At 45.5% G+C, this 17,529-nt stretch overlaps 1 protein-coding gene across 7 annotated transcripts in view; it reads left to right on the top strand.

Annotated features, from left to right (window-relative positions):
• ST3GAL3 (ST3 beta-galactoside alpha-2,3-sialyltransferase 3) overlaps positions 1-17,529 on the top strand; it is a 201,313-nt gene that overhangs the window by 166,858 nt on the left and 16,926 nt on the right. For 6 of the 7 annotated variants that reach the window (XM_049807988.1, XM_049807990.1, XM_049807987.1 and 3 more), the window contains 2 exons: positions 5,640-5,786; positions 16,424-16,570. In XM_049807988.1, the coding sequence (XP_049663945.1) occupies positions 5,640-5,786; positions 16,424-16,570 (294 nt within the window). The remainder of the gene's footprint in view (positions 1-5,639; positions 5,787-16,423; positions 16,571-17,529) is intronic. The other variant, XM_049807993.1, reaches the window with a different exon arrangement.

Below are 17,529 nucleotides of genomic sequence, written 5' to 3'. Positions count from 1 at the left end.
CACTGAAAACACTGGGTAGAAAACGTGTTTCGGTTTCACACTGGGAAACATTAGTAAAAGCTAAATTTGGGGGGTTTCCAACCTGTCAGGAGTTGTCTTGGGTGCTGGGAGGCTGTTGGGAGATGGGGAATACCAACAGGGAATGGCCTGGGAAATTACAACCATTTGATTTTAGACTTGGTCAGTGGGAGGGTATTCAGAGAGAAGAAACAAAAATTGTAAAAGATTAGACGTATCATATTGTTGGCTAGTCCAAAAGCTGCATCTCTTTTGGCAGTGGGAGAAAGAGAAGATGAGGGAAAGGCTTGAGCACAATCTGCAACCTTCCTGCTTCAGGCAGAGTAAAAGCTCTTCAGTGGGGATGCTCTAGACTCTAGAAACTGAAGATAGGGAAATTCAGAACAAGTGCTGGCCATCAGAGCTGTGTACAGAGGGTGGTGAGGGTTTCTCCATCACCTTGAAAAGGTTAGGTAAATATATTTGAAGTGTGGGCTAGTGGGTCTGGCAGTTGACCATCAACCCAGACTGCAGGCTCTCAGCATCTGTGTTCTTGTTGCTAAAAATGCCTTGTTGCTTTGATAATCAGTGCAAATGATGCAACTTCATTTATATTACCACTTGTGAAAGAGCATTTTCTAGGCCTCCGTGTCTACTTGACTGCTGAGAAATGCAGCGTTGGCTGATAAGGTGGTTATTTTCTAGTGGAAACACACCTTCCACATCTAATCCAGTTATGCCTGAGCAGAAACCTCTCAAAAGCCTCTGCAGATGGATTGCAGTGGTCCTGCTGTACCCCGTGTTTGTGTGGCAGTGAGTGCTTATGGATGATGGGTGTAGAATAAACCACATTCCAGCCTAGGTGGGGGCAGGGATCCCAGTGAACTATGTACTCCCAGGCATGGAGAGGTCTTGTGACTGGTATGTCATCCCCTTGCTTTTTCTTTCCCTTATGCCCTTCTTCCTCTCCATTTCTGGTCTTGTCAGAGTTTGAAAGAGCAATAATCTCCATTTACCACAGGTTCTCTTTCCAGTCTTTTCATCTTTTTTGTTGCTTTGCAGCAGAGTATTGCATACCTAGGCTGTAGCTATTAGGTGAGCCCTGCCATTTTTTATCCCTTCCTCGTAACCTGCTATCTCTTGTCCATCATGTCTATACCTGTTTATTCCTTGAGTGTTGTCTCTAGAGGGGTTATTTCTGCCTCTCTCCCTGGATGAGAGCTGTACAAGAAACTGGCCTGAAAGCCCTGGCCCATCTAAATTCTTTCTGTTTTTTAAATAGTCTCCTCTAAAGCCCTTAGTGATGTCCTTTACAGTTATACAATTTTGAAAATATTCCAAGATTGCTTAAAAATGCTGTGACTCTCAGAGACTTGCTCTTCAGTCTTGTCTTCCTGTCTGCCTCTCTGTGTTTCTAGTTTCTTTATGCTTATACTGTAAGCTCTTTTTGGCAGCCCTTGGCACCATGAACGCTGATCTGCGACTGAGGCTCTAGGTGCACAGTAATACCAACAAATAATAAAGGTGGGAACTTGACACAGGGAAACCTGATTTCCAGCGTGGACCCTATGGTTTCCACCTTTATGCCAGGAGATGATGAGGTACTGTGGGAACGCTGCCTAAGCACTTTTCAGACTCATTTTCTGACTTATGATAATCAGGAAGGGAGATATTACATCTTTAGAAGCCCACCCTTAGGCACTGCAGGCTTAGTCACTGTAGCAGAGAACAGGGGATGCCCCCAACCTCAAAACTGCGAGCCTGAGCTCCCAAATCTGGCAGCAGAAGCGTGCCTTCCCTCCCAATGCCTGCTGCTCCTCGGGTGGCTGCCTGTTTCCTCCCAGCCTAAAAAGGGACAGTGTTCCCCGACGGGAAGTAATTGCTTTGGAAACCTCATGGAACATCTGTGTCCCATCAGACTGAACATCCACACCAGGCGTAGCGGCGGCCCACGGCCGAACATCACCGGTAGCGCAGAGCCTTGGAAGGGGCTGCGCTCCCGTCGCCGCGGCTCCTGAGGGGCTTGCATCAGGGGAGCAGCCTCCCGGGGCTCGCAGTTGTGGTGGTGCTGTGTTTTGTAGCCTGCCAGTGACAAGCTGCAGAACAAAACCACAAGGCTTGAGATGTAGCTCAAAACTACAGGTTTGTAGAGCCAAACCACAAGGCTGACAAGTTCGGTAATTATAAGCCAGGAAAACAGTTTTTAGTTCTGAGCCGTATCAAAAGCATGACCAGCAGGTCGAGGGAGGTGATTGTCCCCCTCTACTCCTCTCTCCTGGGACCCCACCTGCAGTACTGCGTTCAGCTCTGGGGCCCCCAACATAAGAAGGACATGGACCTGTTGGAACAAGTCCAGAGGAGGGCCACGAAGATGATCAGAGGGCTGGAGCACCTCTCCTATGAGGACAGGCTGAGAGAGTTGGCGTTGCTCAGCCTGGAGAAGAGAAGGCTCTGGGGACACCTTATAGCAGCCTGCCAGTACCTAAAGGGGGCCTACAGGAAAGCTGGAGAGGGACTTTTTATAAGGGCGTGTAGTGATAGGACAAGGGGTAATGGCTTTAAACTGCAAGAGGGTAGATTTAGAGGTAAAGAAGTTTTTCACTGTGAACGTGGTGAGGCACTGGACCAGGTTGCCCAGAGAGGTTGTGGTTGCCCCATCCCTGGAAGTGTTCAAGGCCAGGTTGGATGGGGCTTTGAGCAATCTGGTCTAGTGGAAGGTGTCCCTCCCCATGGCAGGGGGCTTGGAACTAGCTGATCTTCAAGGTCCCTTCCAACCCAAACCGTTCTATGATTCTTCAGCCCTATATGGGGCTTTGCCTGCTGTATAGGTGGAAGTATGAGAGCTGTCTGCCAAGACTCCACATTTCTCCTTACAATTGTTTTAGAAACTACAGAGGGAAAGCACACCAAAATGAAAGATTACCCCAGGTGTCCCTCAATAATAATCTCAGGGGAACTGCCCAGATAAGTTACAGGGAAGAACACAGAGCAAATAGAAATGAGACAGAAAGGAGAAACCAGAGCAATTTCAGAGCAGTGTGATAGCTGAGGAAAACGCTTAGGGAAATAGTCTGGATGAATGACAGGAGAAACAGCCACACAGAAGGAACCAAAGCAGACAGGTTGTTTTCCTGGCTAAGGATAGGGTCCACATTTATTTTGCACTGGCATTGAACTAGCTGAGAGGATCCCAGGTATGGTCCTCGTGGTTCACACAGCACTGGGACAATGGGCAACTGTGATGTGGGTAGTTACCTCTTTCTGAACACCTCGAGCAACAGCAAAGAATAAAAGTATCAAATGTTTGTAATCTTCATTCTTTTTCTTTTCCCTTTAATGTTTTTTGTGTAATGTAAAAGCAATGTAAAAACTACTTAAATCCCAGAACTTATGTAAAATTTCCTATGGAGTGTGAGTCCAAACAAAAGGCAGCTTTTGTCCACTTTAAATAGCTTGCAGACCTTTGATTTGAATTGTTTGCAGAATTTAGGCAATGCCATATTTAGAGTTGCACGTGAAATCGTAATTGAACTTATAAATTTATTTTAGTTTCAAGGTCACACACTACTTTTCCAGGGTGTGCCTGCTTAAAGCCATGAAAGATGGTTTCGCTGGATGAGTAGCTGTGCAAGATTTTTGTTTATCATCTTCATTTCTGTGAGACCTGGAGCGTGCTTAATGCAAGTGGAATCTGTAATTTTTTTTTATTTAATTTTTTTTTCCCCCCCTCCTTCCTTGGAACTGAAAGGCCTCTGCTTTACATGTGCCTTTAGGAAATTCCAAAGGTTTAATATTTATCCAATTTTTAATGAATTTTCACAAGGAGGCAAAACTCAGCTGACATACCAAATCCCTCAAATCCCTTGGTCAAATGGATGTTGGACTTTATTAACATTTATAAAGTTGATTTTTTTTTCTTTTTTTTTTTAAACGGTGGGATCACTCAGTGGCTGAAAATGCCATATTATAATGGAAGGTGTTAGACTGCTTTGACACCAGGCATTCTTTCTAATTCAACTATGATGAAAGAACATCAGTCTTAATTAGGATTTTTTTCCATTTAGTGTCCTGAGAGCACTTTGCCATTGTTGAAATGCAAACTTAAACTCACAGGATCCTTGCCCTGGTCAGCAAAAGTGTATTATGTTTGGGCAGCTTTGAGGGGGCACGTAGGATCAAAACAGGATAGCAATGGCATTTGGCTGTCTTAGACTGTTGGTTTGGATAACTGTGCATCCTCATCGAGTTTACTGTGTTAATGCCTTTTGTAGCAAGAGCCATCTACCAAAGTTTCATTCTTCAGGATTTGTAATTCAGCAACTAAAGATAACCATGGGATTGTTCCATAAAGAAGCCTCTGTAAGGTTTAGCACCACGTGGCATGAGAGTTCACAGGAGCCGTGCGCAGCACAAGTAGTGTGTGAAATGCAGCAGGCATTGGCTGTGGCAGAATTACTGTCAGTAATTACAGGTGTAATCACTACTGGCCAGAGGAGGCTCCTGAGGATTTTGCAGGGGACCATCAACATTTTCAGCAGTGCCTTGAAAGCAACTGTAAAGTTACTGTTAAGCTGCAAGCAACCCAAAACTGGTGTAAATAATGACTTCCAAAGCTTGTGCTTTTTATGTAGAGTGTAACATCTGCCTCTGTTGCTTGTCATGCAGATTGCAGAGAAGATGGCTCAATGCTTCGAGAAGGAGGTAGTCAATCAGATTACCCTGGCAAAGCTGTTGGTTAGCAGATTAAAATTCCTGCCATCCTCCCTGTGCCTTGCTTTCAATTTTTAACCCAAACAGAAGTGAAATGTTAGAACATAATTGTTCTGTAAATCCTGTGAACACGGAGCCTCTGGTTATTTTGAGGGCAGTACATGCTATACCCACTAACATCTGGACCAGGAGGAGCAATGATATAAAGTAATGTGGCAGAGAGGCACAAGCCCCTCTAGGCAGGGCTGTCTAGCAGGGCAGCAGTGTTCCAGGCCAGTGTTCTCCCATCTTTGCAGGGTGAAGACTTTAATTAAACAATTTATTGGGTAAACATAAAGGACATAACTTAGTTGGTTTTTGCTTTGTACCATGAACATGCATGACTCTTCACAAGACAAGATGGCACCTTTATAAGCTTACAACTTAATTTACATAAAACCTAACAGAAGAGGATAAATCTAGGATAAAGTGGGACGCATGTAATTCACACTGAAAGTAGAGCCGTATGGTCATTTTTAGCTCTTTGAATGTTCTTAAAAGCATTTGCTATCCAAGGGAACATCCCCTTGGAGGGAGGTGGGAGTGGTCGCAGTGTGTGCTGGAACGCTTAAGCCATTAACCAAACTAGCTGAAGTGCCAATAAGAGTGAAAAGATGGCACCAGGGAGGGAGTCATTCGTGCTGAAGCCCAGGCCTCTCTGTTTCCCTCACATTTGTCATCCAGGCTAGCTCGAGTGCATCTGCACATGCTGCTGTCACCCGTCCAGGATGCACCCTCCCACTACAGCCTTGTGGCAGTGAGCAGGGATAGCAGGAACTGCTGCCAGGAGTGCATTTTGGGTTTATTTTTTTAAGAATAATAGCAATCTGCTATCTCTAGTATATAATTGTATGTGTTGTTTTATCTTTTTTTTTTTTTCTTTTTGTTACCAGAGTGCCTCTGATGGCTTTTGGAAGTCAGTGGCAACCCGTGTCCCAAGAGAACCTCATGAGATACGTATCCTGAATCCCTACTTCATCCAGGAGGCAGCTTTCAGCTTCATTGGACTGCCTTTCAACAATGGCCTGATGGGCAGAGGGGTAGGTATAAAGCAGAACAAGCAAAACCAAGGGGAAGGATGAGAGACCAAACAACAGAGTAGGCTTACACTGTTCTTACTTTTCCTTTGGGCCTCCGCTGTTGGACATTGAAGGGAAGTGACTGACGCTGTTATGGTGGCAGCACTCAGCCTCCTTAAGGCCAAGGCAAGGTCCTTCCTTTCTGGTATGAAGCAATGGCTGTTACAGAGAACCCCTTTTCTGGAGGCAGCTCTGAGGCTTCCAACACCAGCTGGGTGATTTCCTGTCACCTGCAGCCTGACAGAAGGGCACTTGTTTGTGTGTGTGGAGGGGGCTCCTTCCTAAAAGGAAGAAGGAACCCTGCTCTCTGCACCCTCAGTGCATCTGAAAGCAGTGCAGGTCTCCCTAAAGGTCATGCTATAGTTTTACAATTTGCTGTCCTCATGGACACTGCAGCCTAAAATCACTGATACTGCACATCTCGTCCTGTATCCCAGGCTTATAGTAAAAGAGGGTAAAGGTTTGGTTTTTGAGGCCTTTGGTAAGAAATTCTGATCTTACAGTGAAGAGTTTTAGATGTAAAAGCTTACAAAAGAAAACATTGTAAACCACAGTTTTAGGTCATAGTTACTAACAGAATGCCTCCATGGTCATTCTAGTATCTGTCACCCCCAGTGCAGCTTTTTGGAGTGTTAGCATGGAGTAGGTGGTGACTTGGGTTTTCTGGATTATCTCACACTGCAACATTGTCTGAGAACCTATTTATATTTGCTCTACCTAATGTATCAACCATTAGAGAAAGTATTACTTGGGTAAATTACTCATGTACTTATGTGATATAGTTGTTGATAGAGACCACACGTGACATTTTTGGGCACGTTAGCACAGCTGACAAACCCAGAGAGAAGCAGTTCTGCTGGACAAGGTCTGTTTGCTCTGCCCCTGGCATTGTCCCACCGTTGTTACCAGTACCGGAGATTTGCCATGTCACAGCATGGATTTGGACTAGATAGAATAGTGCCTCATTTTCCATGCTCTAATTATATCGTAAAGTCTTCAGAAATATTAGAGATGTTTGTTTTATACAGGTCAGATGGGTGGGTGCCTGGAGGTGAGACATTCACTTCGTAAACTGTGGTGTGCAAGATGTGCAGGCAGATTCAGCCACACAGAATAGGTCTTTTGTGAAATGCATTGTTGTGTATGTATGTACAGAAGCTGTCTTGGGGTTCTGGAACCACTGGATTTTTGCCCTTTGCACTGAAGGTATCTTATCCCAAATATTCCCTTCAGCTACAAAGTAACTTCACCTCTCTGCATTCTCCAGAACTTACCCTTAGAAGGATGTGGTCTTGATTTTTCTTCCAGAAAATCAGGACTGCTGCTCCAATGAAGGACAGAAATTATCAAGACTTTCGCCTTTATTTTCTCCAGATTTGTTTTTATTTTTAAACACGTTATTCTAAAACACACGATATTACTTAAGCTGAGAGGAGGAGAGAGAATCCGGAAATGAAAATGCTGTGAACTGAAGTTTATGAGGTTTTGATAGGTTGTTTAACACACATCAGGTTGGGAAATGAAGGCATCTTAATTGAAACCTGATGTTTCACTTCATGAAAGTCCATTTGAGCATTTAAAAATAGTTTATGGAGCTTCAAGGCAAGCAGTCTTTGCCCATGACCCCTGCTAGGTTGTGTTAATTGTAGTTCATTCCTTCAGATGGGGCAGCAGAAGCTCTGCAGGTGCATCTGTGGGCCTGGGAGGTTAGTATACCCTGTTGTGTCTATGCAAAGACACTCTAATACAGTGATTCTGTCAGAGTTTAAAAATAGGGAGAGTGTATTTCTAGCCTGTGGGTGCAAATTTTACTACAGACATCAACTATGGACTGCTGTCATGGAGCTGCTGGGACTTCATGCTTTAGTTGAATGCTGCTGCATCTGTGCAAATGCTTCAAAAGAAGGTTCTGCTGCCAGTGTAAAGAGGGAGGAGTCTGAGTAGAATCCCAGTGATACAAATTTGCTATAGACCTTTTTTCACTGAGACTTCAAATGCGAAGAGTGGAAATCGAAGCATCTAGACCAAGAATCCAACTCTCATTAAAGATTTGAGGGAGATCCAGCAAGATGAGCAAGGCAGTTAGAGAAAGGAGAATTGCTCCACAAGAGACGGTGTGACCCAGCAGCCACAGAGCATAGCTGGTTGGGTTCAGGGTCATGCTTTAGAGATGCGAGACAGCCTGGAAAACTTTACTCAGAAAAGAAGCATATGAACATGGAAAATGAAAATGCTGAGGTCTAGTAAGCAAAAGCACAGCAAACAGTGTGTGTCCTGAGTTTCTCGGGGGGAACCGGCATGGGGGCAGATTGGTGCCCCCATGCTGCAGTGTGCTGTGATATGTTGGACAGGCTACACACAGGAGGATCAAGGCTGGGGGTGCCTTAGTTATCAAGGCCAACATGAAATCCTCATAAAGAGCAGTAATATTCCACTCTTCTTTGGTTCTGATGCCTAAATAAACTTCAGTGCTTCTCTTGCACACCACATATGGTAACAATGTGCTGCCAATTAACTTTGTAATTTGGGGGCTTTTTCAGCAAGGTTGAGGAGAGCTAGCAAAATAGTTTGGGGCTGATCTCAAAGCGTTTTTCCCAGGATTCAATAAAGGGTGAATGTAGTAACATCCTCTGCTTTGATAATATAATTTGGGCCAGATGGTTCTGGAGGATAGTAGAGGGGTACAACTCGGACATGCATTTTGGTTGCACTTGTGGCATTAGTAGCTGAAAGTCTGAGCAAGGAGCAAAACTGGTCACCCACAATGAACAGTGACTTCTCTCTCGAACAGGTCAAGCTTTTCAGGAGCTTCCTCAGTCCATTTACTGAAGTCCTAAGAAGAGGGAGAGCTATTTCGTACTACATGTGGACTACTCTTTTCTTGGGATAAGCTGATGATTAAAAAAACCCTTTAGTTTAGGATCCTAGCAGTGTCTGGGGAAAGTTAAATATTAATGCCTGAAGATGATTTAGCATGAAAGAAAGGAGCTAGTAAAGACCCACTCTTTGATTAAAGAATCCTCTTAAGGAGTGGGCGCAGGCTTGGCTGTCTCACTAGACAAAGGTGTATGTATGTGATTTATGTTTAGGTGGAAGTTCTGTGTATACAGGTCTTTTGGGCTTGAAACCAGACATCACTGGTATTGCAGCTGGTAATTCAGGCATGCAAAAACCTATCTTACACTGCAGACAGCTTACTGGGGGACAAGCATGAACATCAGTTCAGAGGTGTCATTGCCTGTTGTGTGTACCATGCTAGGGATGGTTATTGCCATGATGCTTTTTACTGTGTAGTGAATAGTCCTGTCTACACAGTAGTGCTCAGAGCCATTTGAGCAGTGGCTTTCCGGCTCCTCTGGGAGCCCTGAGCATGATGTGAGGTGGCCAGGAGAACATTTCAGATGGCACAAATTGTCAGGACTCTGAGGACTCCAGTGCAGACTGTGGTGTTTGTTTCTGTCTCTCTGCTGGTGCTGTGCATCCATGGAACTGCTTATGATTTAACTTCTTCTGAGATTAAGCTCTGCTGCCCAAAACTGTAAGCCTTTGGTTGGTTTGTGTATGGCTGAATCTATAGACCCCTTACTACAGAGATAAGCATCCTCCTCTGGACTTCACCCAGCCTCAGCACCAACTTGGTGAAAGAGGAGCCATGTGCAGGAGGTGTTATCAGGCTGTGTCAGGCACCTGGCCATGGATTAGCACCTCTGCAGAGTGCTGACAGCCCTCATGCACTTAGGGATTAACCTCTGATGCTGGAGTGTTAGCACATCCTGCCCCAGGGCTTCTCTTTGCTGTTATGTGGTTTTGCCTGTGGGCAGGCAGCCTTTCTGGAGATGCCAGTGGTGACTCTTTGCTGCGTAGGCAGCTTTTCAGCTCCCCTGGCTGGTCATAACAACCCTTTCTGTCATTAGTACTGGGTTGCCCTGGTGCCCATAAGCTTTGTCTCCTGGGCTGCTCTTGCTGGACTGTCACTGTGTGAAGGCTGTGTCTTGAGACCTCTTGGGTCTTTATGGAGCAGAAGAGAGGTGGGGGATGGCAGGAGCAGAGCAGTCTGCCACCCCATCCTTCCAGTTGAGTGCTTCTCCTCCTTTTTCTGATGGCATCTTCTAAGGCAGGTAGAGGGACAGGTAAAGGGCCACTATATAGAGACTTAGTGTCATTGTAAGCTTTGAGTTTGCAAGACAGCACATCTACTTCATGGGCTGGACTGTTAAATCCATTAACACTGCAGTGTGATCAGTCCATGACCTGCTGGGGAATGGACACTCAGATAAGCCATTATAGGGTAGCAGATAAATGCCTACCAGCCGCTTCTCAGTAAATGCCCAACCACGTGCTTCTGCACGTGATAGATGCATAGTAACTGAAGGGAGTTTACTTTTCAATGAAAGAGTAGGCCATGAACTCCCATTTAGCACAGAATGAAGCATATACATGGTTACCACAGAGCAGCTAGCTTCTAGTAAAGTCATGCCCTTGCTTGCTCTCTGTTAAATCGTTAGGTCCTTAAGAAATACTCCCTGCATTGCACAGGAATCTGCTCTATGGCAAACGGTGAATCAGAACTTGTGCATCAGGTTAGATGTGGTGGAAGATATTTGGTTTGGGCTAAGTCATATAGGAGCTCAGCAGTTAAATGGCAGGATGGAAACCTGCTGGGCAGCTTGTCATGCCACCAGCAACAGGCCCCTGGCCTTTTGCTCTGCTGCAGACCGCCAGTTCTGGAGGCTCTGTCCCACTTACAGCAAGGGATAACTAGGGGAGGTGAAGGAAGAGTGTTGGAAATGCTCTGCTTTGTCTTCTGAAGCCCAATATTGCAGCTGACTCAGTGCATGGATGGAGGTAGCTGTGGGAGTACCTTAGAGGCACACCTTACTTACAGATTGTAAGCTCCTCTGACGGGGACCGCTCTGCAGAATGCCAGACACTTGTCTGCTCACAATAAGTGATGCTAAATTGCTTTTTATGCCATATTTCCAAACTTGCCCACTAAGGGAGGCAAAGCATAGGTTTGGAGATGTTCCTATGCAAATGTAAATGAACAAAAAAAAAATACAGTGACTGTTGTCTATAGCATGTGATGGCTACTATAGTTTTGTTGTGTATTTCTTTTGTTTTGTCTTTATTGCCATTAGGTGGTCAAGTCTGTAACTGATAAAACTAAGGTAACAGTTTTTCCTAGGTGAGCAGTTTTTCAAGTTTTCCCTCAAAAAAATTGATAGAGTAGTCAAACCAGTTTGAATATCTAGTTGTATTATTGTTTTTAGGGAATTTATTTTTTAGCAATACTTACCCTTTTAGTGAAAAAGGTAACAACTGGAATCATCTGAACAATTCAATATGTCTTACCCTGAGCTAAGTAAAATCCCATAAATAACTGGAATTCATTTAACATATTAAGGGAGTCAAATATTTCTAAAAACAGATTTACAGCAGTCATTTCCTTCCAGTCCAGCAGGCAGTGACACAGGAATGACCCGGGCATGGAATGAAAAGCAGCAAGGGCTTTTCACATGCACCAAGCAAAGAGCAGTTACCGTCCCCTGGTTCAGTCACCAGCACTGGATCTCCAACGCAAGCCCATGAGGTGATAATGCTCAGCCTCCATTAAGTCCAGAGGAGGGCTGGTGTTCATTTCTGCTGACTGGCTGCTTCTGTGAGTAGAAGTCAGTCTTAAAAATGTCTTCAGGGGGACCAATGGAACATGAAACAGCAATGTCTTGAGGGGAAGCCTTTTATCTTTTATTGCAGCAGAAAACAGCGTAGGAGTTAGAAGAACATGTCCTATGTCTGTACTGCTAAAGGCTTTTCTGATCCCCTGACCTGGCGGTGCAGACTGGCTGTGTTTGCACCACACAGAGCTTGCAGTGATCCCTGTCGCAGCACAAGACCAGAGATCTTTGCCTCTCTTGTCTTCATGCTGTTCTTACTCGGGATCCACCATGCATGTGCTCACCTCACCCATGGAGGACACGTGCCAGCGGGCCCCTGGAAGGAGCCACGCTCTGGATGCACAGGCAGCCTTTGCCCAGTACTGCTACGATGACGTGTTGCTCACCCCTATGTTTGCTGCTTCTCAGCTTCTCAGTTTGTCAGATGGCCTTTTGGTGTTGTCTCTGGCTCATCTGTCAGTCTGCTGCGTTCTCTCAAATGGGACCAGGCAAAGGGCTGATCCCTGGGGAGCATTATATTAGGTATTACATTTTCCAGATGTTTGGGCTTAGACAAGCAGCCCAGGCTTCGAAATTCTGACTGTCAGTTCAGGCCACATTATCCAGGGAGGTCGCCCTTGTAGTTGTTTACCAGAGCTGAGGAGGGGATGCTAAACCTGGTACCCACCGTGGGCCCCAGCTGGGACAGAAAACTGTGAGACACAGTAGGGGGTACAGAGCTTGGAAGGCCAACTTCCAGGCTTGTGGCAGGGAACTGCCAATGCTTTCTGGGGTCTTGCCATTCCCAGCCCTCCCTGACTGGTGGGCACCAGTTCAGGTCAGAAACTCATCATGGCTACATCTGGAGCAGCGGTCCTCCCGGACCACTCCAGGCAGCCCCATGCCATGGCCTAGCCTGCACTGGCCAGTCTGTGTGCAGCTGGGAGGCATCCCAGGAGACTTCTGCCTCAGCACTGGCCACTGTTGTGCTGCCATTCTTCAACCATTTTGCTGAAAGCAGCATTGCTTGGTGGTACAGGAATACCCAGGCACAGAGAGGGCCATGAGCAGGAAGACAGGCTTTGAGCTTGTCCAAACCCAGATTATTAGTCCTGAGGCAGGATGTTGGGATTTTGGGTTTTTTCCTTAGCAGTGGCCTAGAATAACATGAGGCCTGCTCAGTTGTTTGAGAGAGTTTTATTTTCATAACTCAATGCAAGAGGTGTGGTGGTTGCTTTGGTATGTCTTTGGGGCACGGCACCAGGGTGTGTGTGGTGAGATCGCACTGACGCATTGTGCAGGGCATAGCAAGCCAGGTTTGGCACAGCCATGTCCATGATGCCTAACTTCTTTTGGAGTGATCTGTCCCCCAGCTTGCCCTGAAGGTTGTACATGATTCATTAGGTCCAGATTAGAGCTTAGCAGCAAACAAATTTATATGCCTGTGTACAATCAGGAGAGCTTGGAAGCTGTGTAGATGCAGCCAGAGAATACTTCTAACCCGCTTCCTCTCTCTGGTACGTGTTCCCTCTCATTTGCCACTTCTTTGCTGAGAGGATAGGAGAGCCCTTTCCTCTGGACCTGAGAATGCTGCTGAGTTGGTTTCTCTGCAGCACAGCTTGGGACACATCCCTAGATCCTACAGGGCCTTCTCTTTCCTGTGCTGCATGCTGGACATGAGGCAGTGCTTCATTTTCAACAGAGGGAAGGAGCAGCAGAAGCTTAGCAGGCTGTGACAGGAGAAAACCACTCAGTTTCTATAGTTTAAACCAAATCGGGACCAAAGCACTGTATTGACTTACTAATGACATGTAGTTAAACAGCAATCATGCTTCTTCTATACTTCTGTTCAAGCTGCCTCCTTTTTTTCCAAGCCTCTCTAATTCCCCAGTTACTGTTTAATCTGTCTTATAGTTGCTGCTTTGTTAACGTAAGCAGTTTGGAACAAATGCCCAGTTATGTGTATTTGATCCAGGCGCATGTGGGTGCACACACAGTTTGTACTCATGTTCTTCTCTTAGCAGGTGCTGTTACCCACGCCATTTACTAAGCGTGGGCTCTGCAGGCACCCCCGTGCTGCCCTAACAGTTATTGCCCTCAGTGAATAGCAGGGATAATAATTTTTTAAATATTTTCTAGATGGTCCTCTCTAGCCCACAGGGTTCTGCCTGCAGCAGTGGGATGTGAGGCTGCATCTCAGCAGTGAAGGTGTGAATGGCTGCTGATCTCTGTCTTCAAGGGGGACACACGCATTAGCCTGTAGCTACCTTGGTATTGGAGGTTGCTAACATAAATAAGGCATAATTTAATTAAAAACTGCCATCAGATCATCAGTTTCTGAATGTGATTTTAGGGCAACACAAAACTATTTTGCTAAGGACAGCATGTGAATTTCTGATAGTCGTAGGAGCCAAACCAGATACATCTACTACAGTCTGAGAGATTAGGAAGTCTTTGGTAGTCTTTGGTATTTTAATCATTTTTGAGAGAGAAGCAGGCAGTACTGAGGTACTGGCATGTCAGGAACTACTGAAGAACAGAAGCAGATGAGAAAATTATCTCCTATTTTTCCATAAAGGCCATTGGAGGTATTATATGTAGAATAAAATCAGGCAGATATTTGGTGACCAAAGGAAAGTTCACTTCTGATTTCTGTAATCTCTTATTCTCCAAACAGAAATAAGAATATGTTTGAAAGAAAGTTATGGTCGTTTGGCAGTCCTCCCATAAGGTTGGGTAGTATGATTAATTCTCTGTGGTTTGTAAGACTCACATTAGAAAGTTAGCTCTTAAATGTTAACTTGGCCAGTGAAATTCCCTCTAGGCAAAGACCCTGTGTCTCCCTTGAGCTGTACCGTGGGAATGGGCCCAGTGCAAGTGTGGGTGGTGTTAACGCAGTCGTATTCCCAACAACGACACGTTCTCAAGGACATAACCATTTACTCACTACGTTTTGGACACTGTAACTACAGCTCAGCTGAGGGAAAGGGTTTTGTGGCGAGTCCACTTACCAGCTGATGCAATTCCAGTGACATCCGAATGTCATCTCCTATGTAAAACATAAAGCTGGGAATATCTGAATTTGAACTGCCATGCCTGGGAAGACAGGATGTTGTTGCATATTTTGAAATTTGGGGGAATTTTCTTATCCTTGCCTAATAAACTTTTTTCAATTTTTTTTAAACCCCTCCTTGATATTTTATGGCTACAAGTGAATTAATAATTAACTAAAGTAACCAGAATAAAAACAATATTGTCTTTATGAATGTTGCTCTCCTGTATGGGTCAATTGAAATTAAGCAGTGAGAACAAAATGACTCTGCTTTTTTTCCTAAAATCTGGAGCTGGCACAGGAGGATGTAGTAAGGTCTTTTCATTTGAGATGTGCACTGTTACAGTTGCACTGCAAATGTTTTAATCTGATGTCTCACTGATTTAGCCATAAGAAGTTTTTGCATGTTTGTCTTCAGATTAGTGTAATTCCAGTGCACTGTATTGGAGTTCTCCATAGCACATGTGTTGTGCTCCCAGCTCTGCACATCTCAGCTAGGGTATGAGTGGCATTCTTTGCTTGGAAAATGTTGGTCTTGGGACTGGTCAGGTGATCAGAAGTCAGCAAGGTAGTGTGCTGCCAAAAGCTGGTTCCTTTGAATGAGCGGCAGAAACTCAAAACATTGTGTTCCCAGTCTGTTACAAACATCAGGTGACATGCAAGAGCGTTGCTCACCGGTTCAGGGTAAACCGTTTTAAATGCAAAATATAAGCGTGCAGCTGGTTTCTACATCTCAGCTAAGAGGCTGTCACCCTTGGCGACTGTCTGAGCATGTCCTCTGAATTTGTGAAACTTTTGATATGGCCGATGTTGGATGCTCTACAAATGAAGATAAAATATGTGGGTGGATTTCTCAGCCTCTCCCTAGCCCCTGGGGTAACACTACCTCTGGATTTGTCTGCCTAAAGGGGAGCTAGAACAGTCTGTGAGCTAGGTTTTTGCACTGGAAGCACTCATCTATCACAGCGGTCATGTTCATCTGAACGCACAAGAAGAGTTGCAGCTGTACAGCACCACTGTCACAGGGCCTCAGCAGAAGCCATATGAAATGGGAAGGGCTGAGGCTGGACTTCGGTGCAAATGGCTGGTCAGCAGACGGGAGAGGACAGTTGGGGTGTCCCTGCTCAGAATGCTAGCACCCATCTCTGACTGGCTTCCCACTGCTCCTTGTCTTCCCAGTATGCTGTGGCTAGGAAGGGTGGGTATGGCACAGGGCAGAGTGCCCTTTGCCTGGGAGGGTGCTCCTGAGCAAAGGAAGGAGCCTCAGTGCACACTGCTGACTGGGTCTGCCTGGTCTCCATCTCCCAGAGCTGTCTAACAGCCTCCTTAAACTGCTTTTGCCGTCAGTAAAATAAAGAGTTTGTTCTGTTCCTCACTTCTGCTCCTTTGTGGTGGCCTGTTTGGGATAAGTATTCCTCCTTAGCCTAGCTGGAAGCCAGCAACGTGCGTAGAATTGTAACCCAGTATCTACGTCTGTTTTCATTTCACAAAACTAACGTATCCACTGTGATTCATCCTCCAGGTCATCTGCTGCCCCATTCTCAGGATAGCAAAGTTGTGGAAGGGGAGTCTGACCATTTGCATTAATCCCTCTGCCCTGCAATACTCCCCTGGAGAGTCAGGTCATAGACCTTCAAATGAGAGCCGCTGCTTTTGTGCTAGATGCTTTGCAGGAAGCTAGCTAACATATGATTTTCTTTATAAGCTGGGAGGCTATTGACCCTGCAAGATGACGCTGGGCAGCTGTTGTGCCGATATAGCCAAATACCCTGTTCCTGATTTTCTGCTTAGCAGCAGCAGTGCCCCTGTGAGCACAGACAATAAGAGGAAATCTTTGATTATAGAAATGGCAACCTGCTAATGACTTCCATTCCTGCTTTCTCTCCTCTCAGAACATCCCCACCTTGGGAAGCGTAGCAATAACCATGGCGCTCCACAACTGTGATGAGGTGGCGGTAGCTGGGTTTGGCTATGACATGAGTTCACCCAATGCACCGCTGCACTACTATGAGAACATCAAGATGTCTGCCATCAAAGAGGTAGGGAGCTCCTGCCAAGCACATCTTCCTCCCAAGCCCGCCGACTGCCCTGACTCCAGAGCCTGACTGGGATGGTGATGTCAACTCACAGCTTTCCTGTATGGGTCAAAACACAGCTCCACCCATGCATTTGCCTGTAAAATTCTAGACATTCTCCCAAGCGCAATGTGTGTTAAAAATGGTTATTTCTGCTGGGAAAAGTTCTCTGGAATGTGTATATAATGTGATTCCTTCTTCGAGCAGCGGAGAAAAGGTTCACTTAAATGTTAACTTGAGTCGGGTGAAAGGGAGCAATTCTGCTCTGGGGTTGAAAAGATGTGGCCTCCTCCTGCTTTTTGATCCATTGTATTGCTCTCTAATCCATAGGCTTCTTCTGCTAGATGATCCCCTTCTTAGCCCCTGTGAAATGTGGGGGAGGTGAGATTAGCCCATGCATGTTAGCTCTCAGCTGACTGTTCAGCAGCAGTTAGCTAGTGTAAACACATCCTGGTTCTGTGGAGACTGCTCTTTAAAGCCAGATCTACATGAGAAACATTTTGTGGTACTATCACAGTGAGATGAACAGCATTTTTAGAAGAACAAAAGCTCTCGTGTTGGTATAATGCAGCAGTATAAAGACACTCTTTCAGGTTTGTCCATTTCCCATACCGAACTAGAGCAAACTTGGACGCTGATCAAAGCTTCTCTAGTGGGAAGGTTTGCTGCTTTTTTGGTAGAGCTCAATCTTTCCCAGGACAGATGTGGCCCAGGTCTTTCTAAGGTTGCTTCCCCCTCTTCACTGGCGCCTAGGTAGGGAAACTTTCTCCATCCTACTCCACATTGTGAAAAGTTGTATTGTTCATGGACAGTAGCTGTCTCCTGGCACTTGGCATTTGTTCACCTTGAGCGCTTTGCCATTGATCCAGGCCAGGAGGGAAGCTGGGAAGTTGTGTTTTTCCAAATCACAAGATTGTACGTGT

Source organism: Accipiter gentilis, chromosome 8, assembly GCF_929443795.1.
Source record: "Accipiter gentilis chromosome 8, bAccGen1.1, whole genome shotgun sequence".
Classification (NCBI taxonomy): Eukaryota; Metazoa; Chordata; class Aves; order Accipitriformes; family Accipitridae; genus Astur; species Astur gentilis.
This window is presented reverse-complemented; position numbering and strand designations above follow the sequence as displayed.